The sequence below is a fragment of the Hemitrygon akajei genome, chromosome 11 (assembly GCF_048418815.1).
Source record: "Hemitrygon akajei chromosome 11, sHemAka1.3, whole genome shotgun sequence".
NCBI lineage: Eukaryota > Metazoa > Chordata > Chondrichthyes > Myliobatiformes > Dasyatidae > Hemitrygon > Hemitrygon akajei.
The window spans coordinates 153,623,444-153,642,710 of record NC_133134.1 but is presented as its reverse complement, the minus strand read 5'-3'; the positions used below and the strand labels follow the sequence as shown (position 1 = coordinate 153,642,710).

Genomic DNA, 19,267 nt, shown 5'->3' with positions numbered 1-19,267 from the left:
AGATGACAAATAACAATGGACCCAGCACTGGTCCCTGTGGCACACCACTAGTCACAGGCCTCCACTCAGAGAAGCAATCCTCCACTACCACTTTCTGACTTCTCCCATTGAGCCAATGTCTAACCCAATTTACTACCTCACCATGTATGCCTAGTGACTGAATCTTCCTAACTAATCTCCCATGCAGGATCTTGTCAAAGACCTTACTGAAGTCCATGTAGACAACATCCACTGCCTTCCCTTCATCCACTTTCGTGGTAACCTCCTCGAAAAACTCTAATAGATTTGTATTAAGTCGTGTTGACTCTCCCTAATAAGTCCCTATCTATCCAAATACTTGTAGATCCTATCTCTTAGTACTCCTCCCGATAATTTACCTACTACCAACATCAAACTTACCGGCCTATAATTTCCCGGATTACTTTTAGAGCCTTTTTTAAACAACGGAACAACATGAGCTATCCTCCAATCCTTCAGCACACCCGTAGATACCGACATTTTAAATATATCTGCCAGGGCCCCTGCATCATCCGGGAATCTTGTTCTCACCCACAGAACTCCTGTCCATTCTCCTAACTAATGAATCCTCAATCACCACAGCATGCCTCTTCTTCCCTGCTGCCCCCACTTTCCTTCTGGGTTACAGAGCCAGACTTAGTGCCAGAAATCCAACCACTGTAACTTTCCTCTGTTAGGTCATTCACCTCCCCCCCCACCCCCGACAGTATCCAAGGTGATACCTGTGTTGAAGGGATGGGGTACTCTGCACTGGCTCCTTAGCCCCTTTCCCTTTCCTGACTGTCACCCAGTTTCCTGTGTCCTGCATCTCTATATGTCTTATCAATCACCCCCTCAGCCTCCCGAATAATCCGAAGTTCATCCAGTTCCAGCTTCAACTCCTTAAAGTATTTTGTTAGTAGCTGCAGCTAGATGCACTTTTCACATTGTAGTCTTCAGGGACACTGGAGGTCTCCCTGCCTTCCCACATTCTACGAGATAAGCATTCCACTATCCTGGCTGGTATCTTTACTGTCCTAGCTGAGCAGATATAAAGAAGAGAATGAAAAAACTTAAACTTTTCTTTCCTTTGATTTCTCGGACTGAAAACTCGAAGAGCTGAAGACTCACAAGATCACCACCCTGTGTCCACTCACACAATGGCCACTGTGCTTCCCCTGCCTTCCTTTAATTTGCTCTTGCTAATCAATCCCAAATGCCGACTGGTCGCTAGTCAAAGCTCTTGTTCGCTTTAGTGACCCACTGCTGCCTTTTATCCTTCTGGACCCGATTAAAGTCCACTCCTCTCAAAACTTCTAATGTCCAGAATGGCCATTGGTTAAAGCTCATTTTTACTGTACTGTCTTTTATGTTCAGGCAGTGGACCTGATTGAAGTAACTTCCTTTCAAATCTCCGCTGTGCAGATTGGCTGCTGGTCATACAAAGGATGGTGCAATCAGTATTTTAAGTGGATGTATAATGAGTATAATAAGTAATTGGGTTGGCAAATCAGTAGTTGGACAAGGATTGAGGGATGGTTGCTTGGTTAATTTACTCTAGACGGGGCAACGTTTGGCTTCTGGATGCATAGCCAGGTAAATGGCTCACTTAAACAGTACCTAGCAGAAATGATTCCAGCATTCACCCAGAAGGTGGCTTCACAAGCAACGTAAAAAGTGATTTCTGCATGAATGGCAAGTGAAGGCATAGCCCATATATTTGTTTAAAGTTTAAGAAAGTAGTGTTTGGACTTCCTTTGCACACCATTTTATGCCATTGTGCATGCCAAAGTGCACAATGATTAGAAAGCAAATTTGACTTCATGTTATTTTTGTGAAGCTCCTAATTTTCAATACTTCTATTTTCAATGAAATTGAATTGTATTGTGCATGGTAATCCTAGTTGTAGATCATTGCTTTTTTTCTGTTCTGACCCATACTTTCACTCTTTTTCTTCTCCTGACTTTTCAATTTTTTCTGCTAAATTCACACTCTATGAAGAGAATTTTTTGATTCTTGTCCTTTACTAGAGATTGGTGTAAAATGATGTAGTTTAAGACTGTCTTTACATTCACTTTTATTTGTTGGTAGTTGTACTTAATTCACTGCCTTTGGGTATGTCTGATGTTATCTTGGTTAATATCACCCCTAAGTAATCCTCCGACAAATTGCAATTTGTAGGAGCTTCCAGTGGAGAAATTATTTGCCACATTTCCTAAAATGCATCGGGACATTACATTTCAAATCTTGGTTCACTGGCTGATAGTGATATCCTTTGGGTATTGGTGATGTTCTAAAACATGCTTTGCTCCTGAGGGCCTCTTTTGTTAGTCTTTTTTCCTTTTGATTATTTCTTCTTTTATTTGTGAAATGTTTTAGACGTCCATTGTCACTTGTTAAGTGAAGCATGTGCTTATGTGGTTCTACAGCAATAACAACTTTTTTGATAGACTGAAACAACCTACAGCTATCATCTTTTTGCTAGATTGCTGCTTGGTTTCATATTGGAGGCATTAAAAAATTGTGAGCCTCAGTTCATCAGATTGTTAGGCAGCATGCGTAACAATAGAACCAGAAATTCTCAAAATAAATTTACACATTGGGCAGCATTGGTTCTTCTGGCTATTATTTTGAATGCTATGAACCTTGAAAAAGTACTTGCTGTTTTTTTTGTCAACAGTTTTGATCCAAATCCATGTTTTGCAGTAGTACCAAAAGAAAGTGCTAAAGAAGTGATTATATTCCCAAAATCTAAAGCTTTAAACTCTGTTGGAGTTATTTCTGCATTGATTTTGATGTGCAATAATTGCCTCAGGCTTAAAACCAGTTTAATTCCTGTTCTGTACTGGCATTAATGCTAATCTCAAGGAAACTGTTTAGCTGTATCTCCATTTCACTGATTCCAGACAGTGATGTGTTACCCTAAAGATTTTGGAAAAGATGTTTTCTCTCTGGTCTATTTAGAGTCTTTTGACCCTTAATTTGTTAGTATTAAATGATCACTGAACGGATTCAAAGCATAATTTCAACCAGCAAGATCAAATCTGCTTCTGTGCTTTATTAGTTACCCTCACTCAGGTGATTGATTTTAGGCTGAAACATTACCAGTGGAGCCTGTCTATGGTTACCAGTGGAGTTCCACAGGGGTCAGTGTTGGGAGCGCTGCTTTTTACGATATATGTTAATGATTTGGACTATGGGATTAATGGATTTGTGGCTAAACTTGCCAATGATACAAAGATAGTGTTGAGGAAAAAGAGAGCCTGCAGAGAGACTTAGATAGTTTAGGGGAATGGGCAAAGAAGTGGCAAATGAAATACGATGTTGGAAAGTGTATGGTCATGCACTTTGGTGGAAGAAATAAATGGGCAGACTATTACTTAGATGGGGAGAGAATTCAAAATGCAGAGATGGAAAGGGACTTGGGAGTCCTTGTGCAGGATACCCTAAAGGTTAACCTCCAGGTTGAGTCGGTGGTGAAGAAGGCAAATGCAACGTTGTCATTCTTTTCTAGAAGTATAGAATACAAGAGCAGGGTATGATGTTGAGGCTGTATAAGGCACTCGTGAAACCACACTAGGGGTATGTGTGCAGTTTTGGGCTCCTTATTTTAGAAAGGGTGTACTGACATTGGAAAGGGTTCAGAAAATATTCACGAGAATGATTCCAGGAATGAAAGGGTTACCGTATGCGGAACGTCTGACAGCTCTTGGGCTGTATTCCCTGGAGTTCAGGAGAATGAGGGGGGATCTCATAGAAACATTCCGAATGTTAAAAGGCCTGAACAGATTAGATATGACAAAGTTATTTCCCATGATAGGGGAATCTAGAAGAGGGCACGACTTCAGGATTGAAGGACATTCTTTTAGAACAGAGATCTGGAGAAATTACTTTAGTCAGAGGGTGGTAAATCTGTGGAATTTATTGCCACGAGCAGCTGTGGAGGCCAAGTCATTGGGTGAATTTAAGGCAGAGATAGATAGGTTCTTGATTAGCCAGGGCATCAAAGGGTATGGGGAGAAGGCAGGAGAGTAGGGATGGCTGCAAGAATTGGATCAGACCATGATTGAATGGCAGATCAGACTCAATGGGCGGAATGGCTTACTTCTGCTCCTATATCTTATGGTCTTTCATTTCCTGAAAATATGAATCATTTATTTATAAATTTGTTTATAAAATTGCTAATGCAAGGGTCAGAAAACAATACTTATTTCAATTGTAGACCTTTTGATATTCAACAGGTCAAAGATTCCCAATATTTCATTTCTCAGATTAAGGCATCATCAATTCCAGGAATATAATTTGGTGACATATTGCAGAATATAATTTGGTATTGAGTAATGTAACAATTATGCTAAGAGACTGAAGCTATGGTTAGGGCTGTGATAGAAGCTATTTAAGAATATTGGATGAAATCGGATACCTAAAAAAAAAAGGTGGTAAAAGCAGAAGAATTGATATCAATACTTCAGACCTCATAGGCTAGTAGAGCAGGAATATTGACTATTTCTAATGTTAGATAACTGTTCAAGAAAGATGAAGAGGGATGCAGAGGAAAATATAAATTAGGCATCCTAATGTTAGTGGTGAAATGGTTTTGGAAACTTACTGGAAACCAAATGAACTTTGATTGAGTAAGTTAAGTCCAGGAGAGCCAGCATGATTTTTTTTTAAGACTACCTTGATTGAGTTTGTGAGTTTAGTAGCAGATCAAGGTACAGTGTAGCAAACACATTTGTGGATTCTCAAGAGGCATGGGACAAAGTGCAAGCATAGGTTTATGAAGAAGATCAATGCCCTTGAAACTGCAGATGAAATTACATTTTACATGAGGGAAAAGCTGTCTTAGTTTGGGTGTTGTGTAATAACCAGATCTTATTAGGGAGCTTAACATACAGGAACCCTTAGGAGGCAGTGATCATAATATGATTGAATTCGTACTGCAATTTGAGAGAGAGAAGCATAAGTCGCTTTAAGGGAATTACAGAGGCATGAGAGAGAAGCTTTCCCAGGTGGATTGGAAGAGGATACTGGTGGAGATGATGGTAGAGTAGAGATGGCTGAAGTTTCTGGGAATTGTTCACAAGGTGCTGGATAGATATGTCCCACAGAAGAAGTAGTTCTCAAATGGCAGCAGTAAGAAACCGTGGCTGATGAAGGAAGTTAAGAACTGCATAAAAGCCAAGGAAAGGGCATATAAGGTAGCAAAACTGAGTGGGAAGTTGGATGATTGGGAAGCTTATAATATTCAACAAAAGGCAACTGAAAAATCTATAGAAGTGAAAAGATGAAATATGAGGGCAAACTAGCCTATAACGTAAAGCAGGAGACTAAAAGTTCTTTCAGTTATATGAAGAGTAAAAGGGACGTGAGAGTTGATACTGGACCACTAAGAAAGGTAAGGTAGTAATGGGGAAATCCCTTCCACCCAGAAGGAAAATTAGGCTGTGGGATACTAAGCAGGGAATCATTTTATTTTTGGTCCTTCTGCTCCTGCTGTCCTTCAGACTTTGCCTCATGGCTCTCAGGCTTTGTATTTCCTTGATGCTGTTCCATTTGTTCCAATCAGACTATTCCATGGCAGTAATAGTGCAGAATTTTAAAGCAGCAACTTACAATAAGGTTGAATTTTGTGATGATATTAATTGGATACCTGAAGCTGGGAATGAATTACTCTTAATTAAGTGAATCACATCCAAAACTACCTTGTACAAGTTCTTGATTACCACACTTTGAAACAAAAATAATGCCATCTAATTTGGTTACATGCTGAAGAATGTTGATTGCTATCTAGTCCTTGACCAGGCATATGAAGAAATCACTGTTGATTTTGTGACACCCTCTTCTGTTTATGTTAGGTGTTTAAAGACATCTTTTGTTTATCACTGCTTTTACCACTAACTAACATTAAAAATTTTAGGACTAAGTGAAAAAAGGTTGTCCACAAATGCTACATCCATAATGACACTGAGTCTAAGTCATGTTTTGTTTTCCCAGAAATGTTTCGCTCTTTAATGGGGGAGTGGTGCTTAAAATTAAGATAATTATCTGCAATTTTTCCATAATTTTATTTTGCAAAATTCACTTGAATCGTCATTTGAAAAGCTCTCTACAGAGTGTAAAATTAATGATATTGTGAAAAATAGTGTTCCACTTTGCTGCATTTCAGCCCTCCCTGAATTTGATTCAGATTCTTCAGCACAATGCGTGAACTTGTCGTTATTGCATTAGAACATAAAGAATAAGTGAGCAAAGTAACATATGAAGGACAACTGTATCTTTGTCACACAAACAGAATATTCTTTAGGTCTTGTAGTTCTTTAAAATGAACTCTATCTGTGAAATCAGGACACCACAGCTTTATCTACAGAGTGCCAAAGCTTTATTTGTCCAGTGTAGTAATAGACAATTCTCTACACAAAATGTTCAATGAATAGCTTTTGACATTCTAGGAAATAAGAGCAACTAATTTTCTCTGATTTATTTCTATGGTCATTATTTAATAGATTGTCCAGATACAATCTTTATTGATCAAGGAAGAACTGATTATAATTTCAATATACATTTTTTTTTTGAAATCCCTGAATTCCTAACATTCACAAATTTACAAGTTCAAAGTAAATTTATTATCAAAGTATGTATATGTCACCATATACTACTGAATTTCATTTTCTTGCAGGCATTCACAGTAGAACAAAGAAATACAGTAAAATCAGTGAGAAGCTGCACACAAAGACTGACAAATGACCATGTGCAGAAGAAGACAATCTGTGCAAATACCAAAATAATAATAAATTAGTTAATAAATAATGCTGAAAACATAAATTGTTGAGTGAGGTGAGTGAAGTTATCTATGCTGGTTCAGGAGCTTGATAGCTGTAGGGTAATAACTGTTACTAAACCTGGTGGTGTGGGGTCTAATACTCCTGTACCTCCTTCCCAATGGCAGTAGCAAAAAGAGAGCCTGGGTGGTGGGGAGGGGGGCCTCAGTACTGGATGCTGCTTTCTTGTAGCAGCACTCCCTGTGGATGTGCTAAATGGTGGGAAGGCCTTTGCCTGTGATGGACTGGGCTGTCTATCACTTTTTGTAGGCTTTTTTCCAGTTCTTGGGCATTGGTGTTTCCATACTATACCATGATGCAACCAGGCCATAATCCTTCATCTTACTTTTTAATCACCTTATGAAAGACAGTGATTTCCACCAATGCAATTTATATTTTTCATGGAATTGTTTGGAAAGATGTTGAGTTGCTAAAAATGGATTTTAATTTTGTTTTGTCTCTAGATTGTTCCAGGTGTTCATTTGCCTGCCACTTATTCCATAGATTGGAGGATTATGACTGTTAAGTGCTAAGGGTCTTTCTAGGGATTAAAGTTCCCATGTTTTGATCCAGTGCTCCTTCTGATTTCTGGAATAGAAAAACTTGCACAAATATTTGTATGTTCTCACTTGGAAGTTATAGGATTCAAAATAAATTTCATGGCAAAATGAAATTCATTTGGAAATCAGTTCGAGTAATTTGCTTCTTGTGTTGAGATATTTTGAGAAAACACAACTGAAGATTTTGTAAAAAAAAAATCACATCTCAGTTTAGTGGTGCAGAGGATCAGTGAGGTATGAAAACAAACTGCTGAGTGCCTCTATCCAAGGTAATATTAACTACCAAATCAGAAGCTTACAGGTCACAGGTGATCGGTTGTTATTTTTGTTTGGAATCTTCTACATGAGGGTAGTTTATCATACTTGAAGAGCTGAGAATTTTTAAGTGAAAGTGTGCTCTTTTGCATGAATTTCTGCAGTACCTTTAGTAAGGTTATTAAAAAATATACTGTAGAATATTTTCTTATAGTTTTTTTTTATCTCTATTACTCCTAGAACAATTGTCTTTGTTCTATTTAATATTATATAGGAATAGTTAAAAATCTGTAATCAGTTGTTTTAAATAATAAAGATCTAACAGTTATTTTGACTAAATCTATGTAAAAGGTAATTATGTTTATTTTACAGCCCAAATATATTTAAGTTTATGTACCTTGGAGCAATTTAATTTACTGCCATCTTTTTCTACCTTGTTAAAACTTCCCATGTTGTAATCTAAGTGAAAAATATTTACATCTTCATATCCTAATAAAGGACATTTTATTGTTTGCACCATTTAATTGAGTTCATTGAAATATGTGTTAAGATTGAAATTCATTGCTGCAGTGCAGAACTTATTTTGAACAACGCAGTTAAAATTAGGATTGCTGTGTTCTGTTAGAGATGTGACGGGGTCTCTAAACAGCAGTTTCTTCACACAGTGAGACTCCAAAATTAATAATTAATCAGATAGAAAAGGAATTATATTTGAAGGCATTGACCATCAAGTTGTATGTCAGGAAGTTGTAAGATGTGTGTTGTGTATTTTAAACCAGCCCTTTTGGATAACCAGTAAAAGCTGAGATAGAGAACTTCTGCAAGATTGCTTTAGCTCTGCAAATTCTTGCATACAGTAATAGTAAGTTACTGATTTTGACCAAAGGAAGTGATAGATATCTAGCTAGTTTATACCTCGATAGCTGTTAGGTGCTGTTGCAAAGTATGAAGTTGCAGATGCTAGGCATCTGGAGAAATAATGCTGGAATAATTCACCTGCATGCATGGAGTAAACATTTCAGGTCATTTGTCATTGAAACTTTTTCAAAGCCAGAAAATAAACCAAAAACTGGGAGGAGAACAAGATAAAAAGAGTAAATCAATTATTTCAGAGAAAGGAGTAGATCAGAGAAAGGAGTAGAGCTGCTTCAAACTGTTATTTTCTGGAAGGGAAGGAGCAATGAATTAAACAGTTGTAAAAAAGCAAAAAAAAAATGCTGGAAATCTGATATAAACAATTAGAAAATGCTAGAAATACTCATCAGGTCATGCAACAGATAGAGAGATAGAAGTAAAAATTTATTTTTGTTGAAAGGGTACATAATGAGCTTTTGATATATGTTTATAGAATAAATATATTATTTATGATTTATCGTCAGCAATGTTTAAAATTTTTGCAGTCAAATACTGCAGAAAGCTAGAGGTATGTGTAAAAGTATTAAGAGTTACAAAACTCTACCAGCATTAGATAAAGCATATTTTAACAGTGATGTACCTTTGAACCAATGGTGGCTTATATAAAATTTATATATGGTGTATAATGGTAAGTAGAAATTTTTTTTCATTTGCATGTACCAATCATGCAATATAGTTAATCCATTCGGGTTGTACCTATTTTTGAAATTTGTTGTAGTTGTTTTTATTGACTTCAATAGAGTTAAATATTGTAACTGGTGAACAATAAGCTTATATTATTTCATGCATTTAGTACATTTGACTCAGGATTGATAATATAGAGAACATTAGTTCAAAGTCAACCGTAGCAGTTTTAAAAATTAAAATTTAGTTTAAAAATAATGTAAATATAAAAATGTAATTAATTTATGTCAATTAAAGCAACTGTGAAACAGTTGAATTGTACTAAAGACCCAACTCTTTCAACAAAACTAGTTTAAGGAGGGCATCTGCAATTCTCATCTGATAGCAATATGATTGCTTCTTTATTGCACATTGACCAGGTCTGGCAAGCCACATGTTCTAAATTTAGATTATTTTATTTGTCACATGTACATCAAAACATATAGTGAACTGTGTCATTGTGTTAACAACCAGCACATCCTATGGATGTGCTGGGGGCAACCCACCAATGTTGCCACATATTTCAGTATCCACATATCATGCCCACAATGTTTAGCAGAAGAATTCAGAACATAAAAATAGAACATAACAAGCAACAAAACAACAACAGATAAAGCAAGTCTCTTTCCTCCCTCCCACCCATCCACCCACTCACACATACATATAGGCCTCGAACCATAGGACAGACTTCCAGACATGTAGACAATAGGTCTCTGACTTCCCCAGTGGACTGTTAGATTCATACACCTAGTGCTTCAACCATCGGGCTTTGATCTTTGGTATTGGCCCCAGTTCTGGCTGATGAAAGGATCCTGAACTGCAGGCCTTAAACCCCAGACTCGCCAACTCGTGAACAAAATGGGTCACCTGTCCTTGTGCACCTTGCTCGTATAGATATTTGATCCTGGGACCTGATGACCCGGGTGCCACCTGGTCCTGATCCACAGCACTTGCCAACTTAACAACTACGAAATTCCTTCATCATATGTCTATGTCACTAGCTTTCGAGCGTGGAGAATGGAATGGAGGCCTAGACTGTGGATGTCTTTCATCACATGTCCAAGTCTAACTGACAAAGTTATACTTAATCTCAGAGGAAATTTCTCTGATTCTGATTGTATTCTTATCATGCCTTCATTAGGGAAACATAAATTGGCCTTGAAGGCATTATCTACATCCAGAGACTTCATTAATTTTTAAAACATAGGTGAAAGAAGATGGCTTTTCACTGTGACTTTGGACAGTGATGGTTGTTTCAGAAGAATGAATCACATACACTAGATCCTCCTCTGTTGAAAAAGAAAATGATTTTCCAGCAAGGTTTACCAAACAATGATCAGGAACAGTGACTTTATTATTTCCGCCTGTCCTTGTTCAATCAAACTGTGCCAATTACCGAGATCAGTCAATGCTATTTAACGAAGAAACTCTTTCAGTTTCCCAGAGCAATTTCATTCATCATATTTCTCACTGTTGATATATTCCTTTATTTATAATGCAGACTCTTTAAGATTACCATATTTAATTTTTGGCTTATGACTGTGATCGTAGATGTTTCTGGGCACTCATACAAGACAGTCTGCAATTGCCTCTGCTAATCAGGAGACAAAATATGCTGAATACTGTTCTGCATGTAATAAAATATAAATGTTTTATGTCTCAAGCTGAAGATTTACAAGAGAATTTGACAAGTACTACAAATCCTACAGGAAGTATTTCTTTTCAGTTTGTCACCTACCGTTTTGATGTTTAGAGTATACAGCTGAACTGCAAAGTATCCAGCAAAAAAAAAGTGATTAAGGCAGCCATTACTGCTAATTCCACATAATTGTATTTGTTCTATCAATTTCATTGAAAATTTATTGATGTTGGGTTTTTTTCTTCCTTGTAGGCACAGTACGGAAGCTACCAGCAATAGGAAACAGCTGATTGCCACCACTGGACCAGTCATGTATACTACTTTGATTTTTTTTTACAGAGTAAAATAAAGCATGGACTGTCATATTTCATGTCTGAGAGATAGCTCAAAGCAGCTTCTGGATGTAGTAGAAATTTTCATTCTTTTCATTGCACTACCAATGACAACCCAATCTGTAATAGTTTAGACTTGGTGCTGTGAATATCGTATGTTTTAAATTGTTGCACTGTTGTTCAATTGCATCTGTTAATAGGATTTCAAGTTGATTACTGGTGTCCTTCCATTGATCCACCACAGAAACACAAGAAGGTTTCAAAAATTTGCAGATGCTTTCTGAAGCAGTGAATTTTCCTGTTGAAATAAGCATCCATGTGGTTATACTAAAATTTGCACTAAGATTTATTTCTTCCATATTAGTGCGAGATATGAATATTGGATATAGGTCACTAAAAGTCACTTGAGTTTTTTTAGTAAAATTTGATTTGAAAGCAACATGCTAAGTTTGTGCACGAATTTTGCAGTTGTATTTACCAGTGAACAAAACATTGTAGGTAGTTTAATAGAAAGCACATGTCACCTTGGTCCTAAACCTTACACCTTGGATAGGACAGCAGTAGTTACTGTTGGTACACTTGATTTCTCCAAGGAAGGCAGTACATTCTATACTTAATTCCTATCGCATGTGTTCAAATTGGCATTGGTAATTCATCACACAAACATTTTTACACAAGTGACACTGAGAAAGTGTCATTGTATTGAGTCATATGAAAATGGTGTCAAAATCAATATAAAGTTATGTAGCATGAAAGAAATGAAGACCTCTAAAGCAAAGGATAAAAGTGATTTTCAGAGTTGATAGGATAGTTTTCATGAGTGATGTAAACTTAAAAATTGATGAACCAAGCATTTTTTTGTTCTAGTGTAGTGTCTTCCTATCATTGCCTCAAATGTGATGATTGAAAAGTATCACAATAATTGATTCTAAGAATGTTGTATTTGAGAGTGCAATTTGTTATATAGCTGCGTAATGAAGATTGTCTATAAACTTTATGAGCAATTAATGCTGTTGAGCCCATAATAACCAGATTTCAATCACTACAAACAGCTTCCATGTTTGCAATCATCATGCAGGAGTTTTACTGTGGTTAGGTAATTTTGATATGTTTCATTTTTGTGGTTGATTTGTCATCGAAAGTTGTCTTCATCTTTTAAGATACATTGCAGGTCTAAGGGCTACTCTGGTTTTGGATTAGAAATGAGCCTTGTTATTAATGACCTGGTTGGTTAATGCTCACAGCACTGGTTTTCATCTATCAGAAGACTCTATCAGAGACCACTGGATTGTTCCAAGACTCTATGTTGTATATATACATTCTGTCAAGTCACCTGGGCCTAAAGTAAATGGGCTCTACATTTATTAATCAGACCAATTTAATTGTAAGGAAGGGTCTGTCTATCTGTATTATTAACTTACCAGTATTGGCATCAATTATAAATACCTCTAAATTAGAATATGTCACTTTCAAATTAAGAAGCATCACAGGTGGGATATTGGGACCTGCTGAGATAAAGCTTGAGAGAAGTGTTACAATATATTGTGTGTTACATTCACTTCCATAGTTAATTACCTTTTTAACCAGTAAGTCATGTACTTTATATAAAAAAAATTCAAGGGAGTAATGAGGTATTTTTAAAAATTGTCCAAAGTTGACCATATTGTGTAAATATTTAAAGCATTAATTCTGGAATGCACCAGCCTGTGTAACTGGAGGATCTTTGTCTCATGTGGGAATGCAAGGACATGTGATTAATGAGCAATGGAAGCTACACTATTTGCTGTAAAAAAATAATAATTGTATTTCAATGTACAATCACATGAACATTTTGCATTTCATTTGCTGATAGAGCCAATGTTGTTTTTGTCTTGCTGTTAAACAGCCAAATAGCTAAAATACAGATTGTACTGTGACAATCACCTGCTTGTTTTCAAGAAACAAAAAACTTGAGATTTTAGTAATACAGAATTTTTTGATGAAATCTGTTGTAATGTAATATGTTAAGTCTTTTCCTTTTCATCATTATCTAATAAAACACTAACCACTGAGTAGATGTTTGTGTACCTCTGTAAAATGGAGGCAATAGCTGTTTGAATTAGTGACCGACAGGCTTTGATGTAAGTACAAGTGAGTTGAATTGTCTTGCCTGTACAAGAAATTTCATGTTGCTATTTAAAGTTGTTACATTTTAATTTTAAAAAGAATCTAATAAATAACCCAATTCATTATATTTTAATGTACTGTTCGTATGCAACAACCCATTGAATAGGTTTCATTACTCAACATTTTCATCAAAACAAAATGACAGAGAAAACAAAATAATCCAGTGGTAGAAAGTCAGAGCATTTGGCCTGTCCTAAAAAGACACTTCTGAGAATACCTTATTTTTTTCTGTGAGACAGTTGCCATCATGGAGTGGAAAGTATTGTACATTTGAAGATATTACAATCAAAATGCCTTGATTCAAATTCTAATGTGGTTATGTTCTAAAGCCGAAATCAAGTAAAACAATTTGTCAACTGGCATGAGTATTCACAAAAACTGCTGGTTTGTACTTTTAGAGATGTCAGTGGCTTTGTCATCAGAGGAAACCTGCTATCTTAACCTGTTCTTGTATCCTCAGCTTTCTGGGAAAGGCAACTTACTGCTTTGCTAATACCCAAACTCATAATTGGGAAAATCAAGTATTTTAAGCAGTGGCTATAATTCAATTCCCCAGACAGTAGGTTTGTGAGAAGAGTTAAATTTATTTTCATATAAACTGAGCCACTGAATTCTCTTTCCTCGCTGTCAATATAAAATTATTATTTTGTTAACTCTTTACCTGTCACTGCAGACTTATTACACAAGGTCTGATCAAACCGATTTGAAAACACAATTTCAGTTTGTTGATTATTAACAAATGTGGTCCAGGTTGTGTCTCTGATGCAGCACTGAAGGAGTGCTGCATTCCTGGAGATCCATCTTAACTGATAATATTGAATTTGATAATAAGTCCTAAAGTCCTCATTGGAAGTTGAGATGCTGATTATCATGCTAGCATTGGACATAGTTGGAATGGCATAGGAGGCCACAGATGGGCAGGTTAGAGTGGGAGTGGGACTGAGAATAAAAGTGATTGGTTTCAGGGGTCTGAGTTACATCTACACTCTGAAAGAAAATGTTTTACAAAGTGGTTAGCTAGGCAAAACAGTAATAGAGCTATTGGCTGTGTCTCATCTACTTCCTACACTTCTTCTCTTGTTTTCTGTCCCACAGCCAGAACAAGGATAAAGCATCCTATTTCTCACTCCACCAGCCCCTACATTTGAGATATCATCCTCGGCAATTTCGGCTATCTTCAATGAGATTAAATCACCAAGCAAAAATCAAGCCTCTACCTTAATGGTCTCAACCATAAGTTGCTCTAAATTGTCATCTTGTGGGGCATTCTATAAAGTCTTTCTCTTGGACTCCAGGACCAACCTGATTTTCTCAATCTACCTGCATATTGAAATTCCCTGTGACCATTGTAACATTGCCCTTTTTCCAAGTTTTTATACTAGCGGCGGAGTCTAGGACTGGGAGCACAGCCTCAGAATACGAGGACAGAGATGAGGAGGAATTTTTTTAGTCAGAGGATGGTGAACCTGTGGAATTCATTGCAATTTGTGGAGGCCTAATCATTTAATATGTTTAAAGTGAAGGTTGATAGGGTTTTGATTAGTAAAGGCATCAAAGGTGATGGGGAGAAGGCAGGAGAATAGAGTTGAGAGGTATTATAAATCAGTCCTGATTGAATGATAGAGCAGAGTCAATGGGCTGAATGACCCTTTTCTGCTTCTGTGCCTTATAGTATTTTCTTCCCTTCCTTTTTCAGCATTATAACTGAACAACTTTCTGGTCTACTTCAGGGAATTGTCCCAGATTTATAGCATCTACAGTTTCTCTTGTGTCTCCACTTCCTAATCTGCTGTTCCATCACTTCCAACTACTCTCATTCTCATGACAGTGCAACGACAGGAAATACAACACCTACTCCTTAACTTCTTCCCTTCCTATCATCCCAAAACCTAAACCATCCTTCCAGGTGAAGCAGTGATTCACTGACATTTCCAGTCTAATGTATTGCATTTGGGTGCTCATGATCTCTATAGTGATTGTTCTGAAGACTACCTCCTTTCAAGACAAACCAGTGCTTTATTTCTCTGCTTGCCTCTGAGCCATTGGGCCTGCGTTTTTCCAATGAGGCTCAAAATTCACTTGTTGAACTGCACCTAGTCTACTGTTTCAAAATTTTAGCCATCGGGACTCAAAGACATTTCAACAATTCCAGGTAACTTGCTCTCTTCATCTGCATCATTTATGCTGTAATTTGTATTATTATCTCCATATTTCGCTCTCTACAGATACTGCCCAATCTGCTGAGCATTTTCAGTATTCTCCTTTTGGTTTCAGCGTTCTCCTGCTTCACTTATTGTTTTGGAGACGCAAGAAACTACATATACTGGAATGTGGAGCAAAAAATCTGCTGTTAGAACTCAGTGAGTGGGGCAGGCAGCATCTGTAGAAGGAAATGGACAGTCAATGTTTCAGGTTGAGATGCTTCATCTGGACTCATCATTGATTTCCCTCCGTAGATGTTGCCTGACACACTAAGTTCTGCTAGCAGCTTGTCTTTTGCTCCTTCATTGTTTTTCAAAGTTCAAAGTAAATTTTATTATCAAAGTACATGTACGTCACCTATACTATCCTGAGATTCACTTTCTTGTGAGCATTCACAGTAAATACTGAAGTCATGGAGGGATTGTCTACTGAGTCATTGTGGGTGGAAGTCAGAAACATGAAAGGGGCAATAACTCTACTGGGTGTTTTTATAGAGCCTCCCACCAATTGTAACAGAGGCATCGAGGAGCAGATAGGGAGGCAGATTCTGGAACGATGCAATAATAATAGGGTTGTGTGATGGGTGATTTTAACTTTCCTAATATTGACTGGCATCTCCTCAGAGCAAGGGGTTAAGGTGGGATGGAGTTTGTTAGGTGTGTTCCTGACTCAATATGTAGATAAGCCAATTAGAGAAGAGGCTGTACTTGATCTGGTATTGGGAAATGAATCTGGTCAGCTGTCAGTCTCTTGGTGGGAGAGCATTTTGGAGGTAGTGATCATAACTCTTAACTCATATACCATAGCGCTGGAGAGGGATAGGAGTGGACAATTTGTGAAAACATTTAATTGGGGAAGGGGGAAATATGATGCTATTAGGCAGGAACTTGGGAACATAAATTGGAAGCAGATGTTCTCAGGGAAATGTACCGCAGAAATGTGGCAAATGTTCAGGTAACATTTGCATAGCGTTCTGCATGGGTATGTTCCATTGAGGCAGGGAAAGGATGGTAGAGTAAAAGAACTATAGTGTACAAAGGCTGTAGAAAATCTAGTTAAGAGGAAAAAAGCTTACAAAAGGTTCAAGAAAGTAGGTACTGTTAGAGCTCTAGAAAATTACAAGGGTGCCAGGAAGGTGCTCAAGAATGAAATCAGGAGAGCTAGAAGGGGCCATGAGAAGGCCTTTGGTGACCAGGATTAAGGAAAACCCCAAGGCATTCTACAAGTATGTGAAGAGCAAGAGGATGAGCTGTGTGAGAATAGGACCAATCAGGTGCAATAGTGAAACATGCAAGGAGCCGGATGAGGTAGCGGAGGTACTTAATGAATACTTTGCTTCAGTATTCACCAGTGAAAAGGACCTTGGCATTTGTGGGGGTGACTTACAGTGGACTGAAATGTTTGAGTGTATAGACATTAAGAAAGAGGATGTGCTGGAGTTTTAGAAAGGTATTAAGTTAGATAAGTCATTGGGACAAGACGAGATATACCCCAGGCTACTGTGGGAAGCAAGATTGCTGAGCCTTTGGCAATGATCTTTGCATCATCAATGGGGACAGGAGAAGTACCAGTGGACGGGAAGGTTGCAAATGTTGTTCCCTTGTTCAAGATAGGGAATAAAGATAACCCAGGAAATTATAGACCAGTGAGTCTTACTTAAATGGTGGGCAAATTGTTGGAAAAGATCCTGAGGGGTAGGATTTATCAGCATTTGGAGAGACAAAATATGTTTAGGGATAGTCAGCATGGCTTTGTCAAGTGCAGGTCATGCCTTACGAGCCTAATTGAATTCTTTGAGGAGGTAACAAAACACATTGATCACGGTAGAGCAGTGGATGTAGTGTATATGGATTTCAGTAAGGTATTTGATAAGGATCACCATGCAAGGCTCATTCAGAAAGTAAGGAGGCACAGGATCCAAGGAGATCTTGCATTGTGGATGTAGAATTGGCTTGCCCACGGAAGGCAAAGGGTGGTTGTAGGTGGTTCATATTCTGCACGGAGGATGGTGACCAGTGGGGTTCTGCAGGGATCTGTTCTGGGACCCCCTCCTTTTTGTGATTTTTATAAATGACCCGGATGAGGACGTAGAAGGGTGGGTTAGAAAGTTTGCTGATGACACAAAAGTTGAGGTTGTTGTGGATAGTCTGGAGGGTTGTCAGAGTTGACAGCCAGACATTGATAAGATGCAGAACTGGGCTGAGAAGTGGCAGATGAATTTCAACTCAGATAAATGTGAAGTGGTTCATTTTGGTATGTCGAATTTGAAGATAAAATATAATGTTAATGGTAAGATTCTTGGCAGTGTGTAGCATCAGCAAGATCTTGAGGTCCATGTCCATAGGACACTCAAAGCTGCTGCTCAGGTTGACAGTTTTGTTAAGAAGATGTATGGTGTGATGGCCTTCATCAACCATCAGATTGAGATCAAGAGCCATGAGGTAATGTTAAAGCTATATAAGACCTTAGTTAGACCCCACTCGGAGTACTATGTTCAGTTCTGGTCACCTCACTATAGGAAGATTATGGATATTATTGAGAGAGTACAGAGGAGATTTACATGATGTTGCCTGGATTGGAGAGCATTCCTTATGAGAATAGTTTGAGTGAACTTTGCCTTTTCTCCTTGGAGTGATGGAGGATGAGAGGTGACCTGATAGAGGTGTATAAGATGATGAGAGGATTGATTGTGTGGATAGCCAGGAAGAAATGGCTAACACGAGAGGGTATAGTTTTAACGTGCTTGGAAGTAGGAACAAAGGGGATGTTAGAGGTAAGTTTTTTACGTAGAGTGGTGGGTGTGTGGAATGCACTGCCAGCAACAGTGGTAGAGGTGAATACAATAGGGTCTTTTAAGAGGCTTTACATGGAGCTTAAAAAAATAGAGGGCTATGTGGTAGGATAATTCTAGGCAGTTCCTAGAGTAGGTTACATGGTCGGTACAACATTGTGGGCCGAAGGGCCTGTAATAGGCTGTAGATTTCTATGATTCTATGAATACAAGAAACACAAAAGAATCAATGAAAGACCAGACCCAAAAGGAGTAACAAACAACCAAAGTGCAAAAGACAACAAACTGCAAATTTTACTTAGAGGGGTTGGTGCCTGGATTGAGTTACCGGGGTAGTAGTAGTGGAAGCAGGAAGTTTGGTGGAATTGAAGAGGCTTTTCGATAGACATATGCATATCAATGGATTAGAGGAATATGCATGATACACGAGGAGATCATTTATTATCGACACTACTACTGGCACCACATTATAGGCTAAATGGCCTGTCCAGTGCTGTACTGTTTTATGTTCTAAGGTCACATTTGGAAGTACTGCATACAGTTCTGGTTGCCCTGCTATAGGAGGAATGCCATTAATTTAGGGAGGGTGCGAAAAAGACACAAGAATATTACTCGGACTGGAGTGCTTTGGTTATAAGACGAGGATGAGCAGGCTAGGACTTTTTTCTCTGAAGCGTAGGATGTTGTGACGTGACCTTGTAGAGATTTATAAAATCAGGAGGGGCACCAATAAGCTAAAAAAAAAAGTTTTCTCCAGGTAAGGGAAGTACAAAACTAGAGGACGTAGATTTAAAGGGAGAGATTAAAGATTTTAAAGGGACCGGATGGGCAAGGTATATAGAAATGCTGTCAAAGAAGTGGTTGAGGTAGGTACAGTTGTGACACTTAAACAGCATTTAGACAGTTACGTGCATAGGAAAAGTTTA

The 19,267-nt window shown here is 37.8% G+C and overlaps 1 protein-coding gene across 4 annotated transcripts in view; it reads left to right on the top strand.

Moving 5' to 3' along the window:
* LOC140736146 (calcium-responsive transactivator-like) overlaps positions 1-13,415 on the top strand; it is a 97,891-nt gene extending 84,476 nt beyond the window's left edge. For all 4 annotated transcript variants that reach the window (XM_073061972.1, XM_073061970.1, XM_073061971.1 and 1 more), the window contains one exon: positions 11,103-13,415. In XM_073061972.1, coding sequence (XP_072918073.1) covers positions 11,103-11,140 — 38 coding nt within the window. In that variant the 3' untranslated portion in view covers positions 11,141-13,415. The remainder of the gene's footprint in view (positions 1-11,102) is intronic.
* Positions 13,416-19,267: the final 5,852 nt, after the last annotated feature.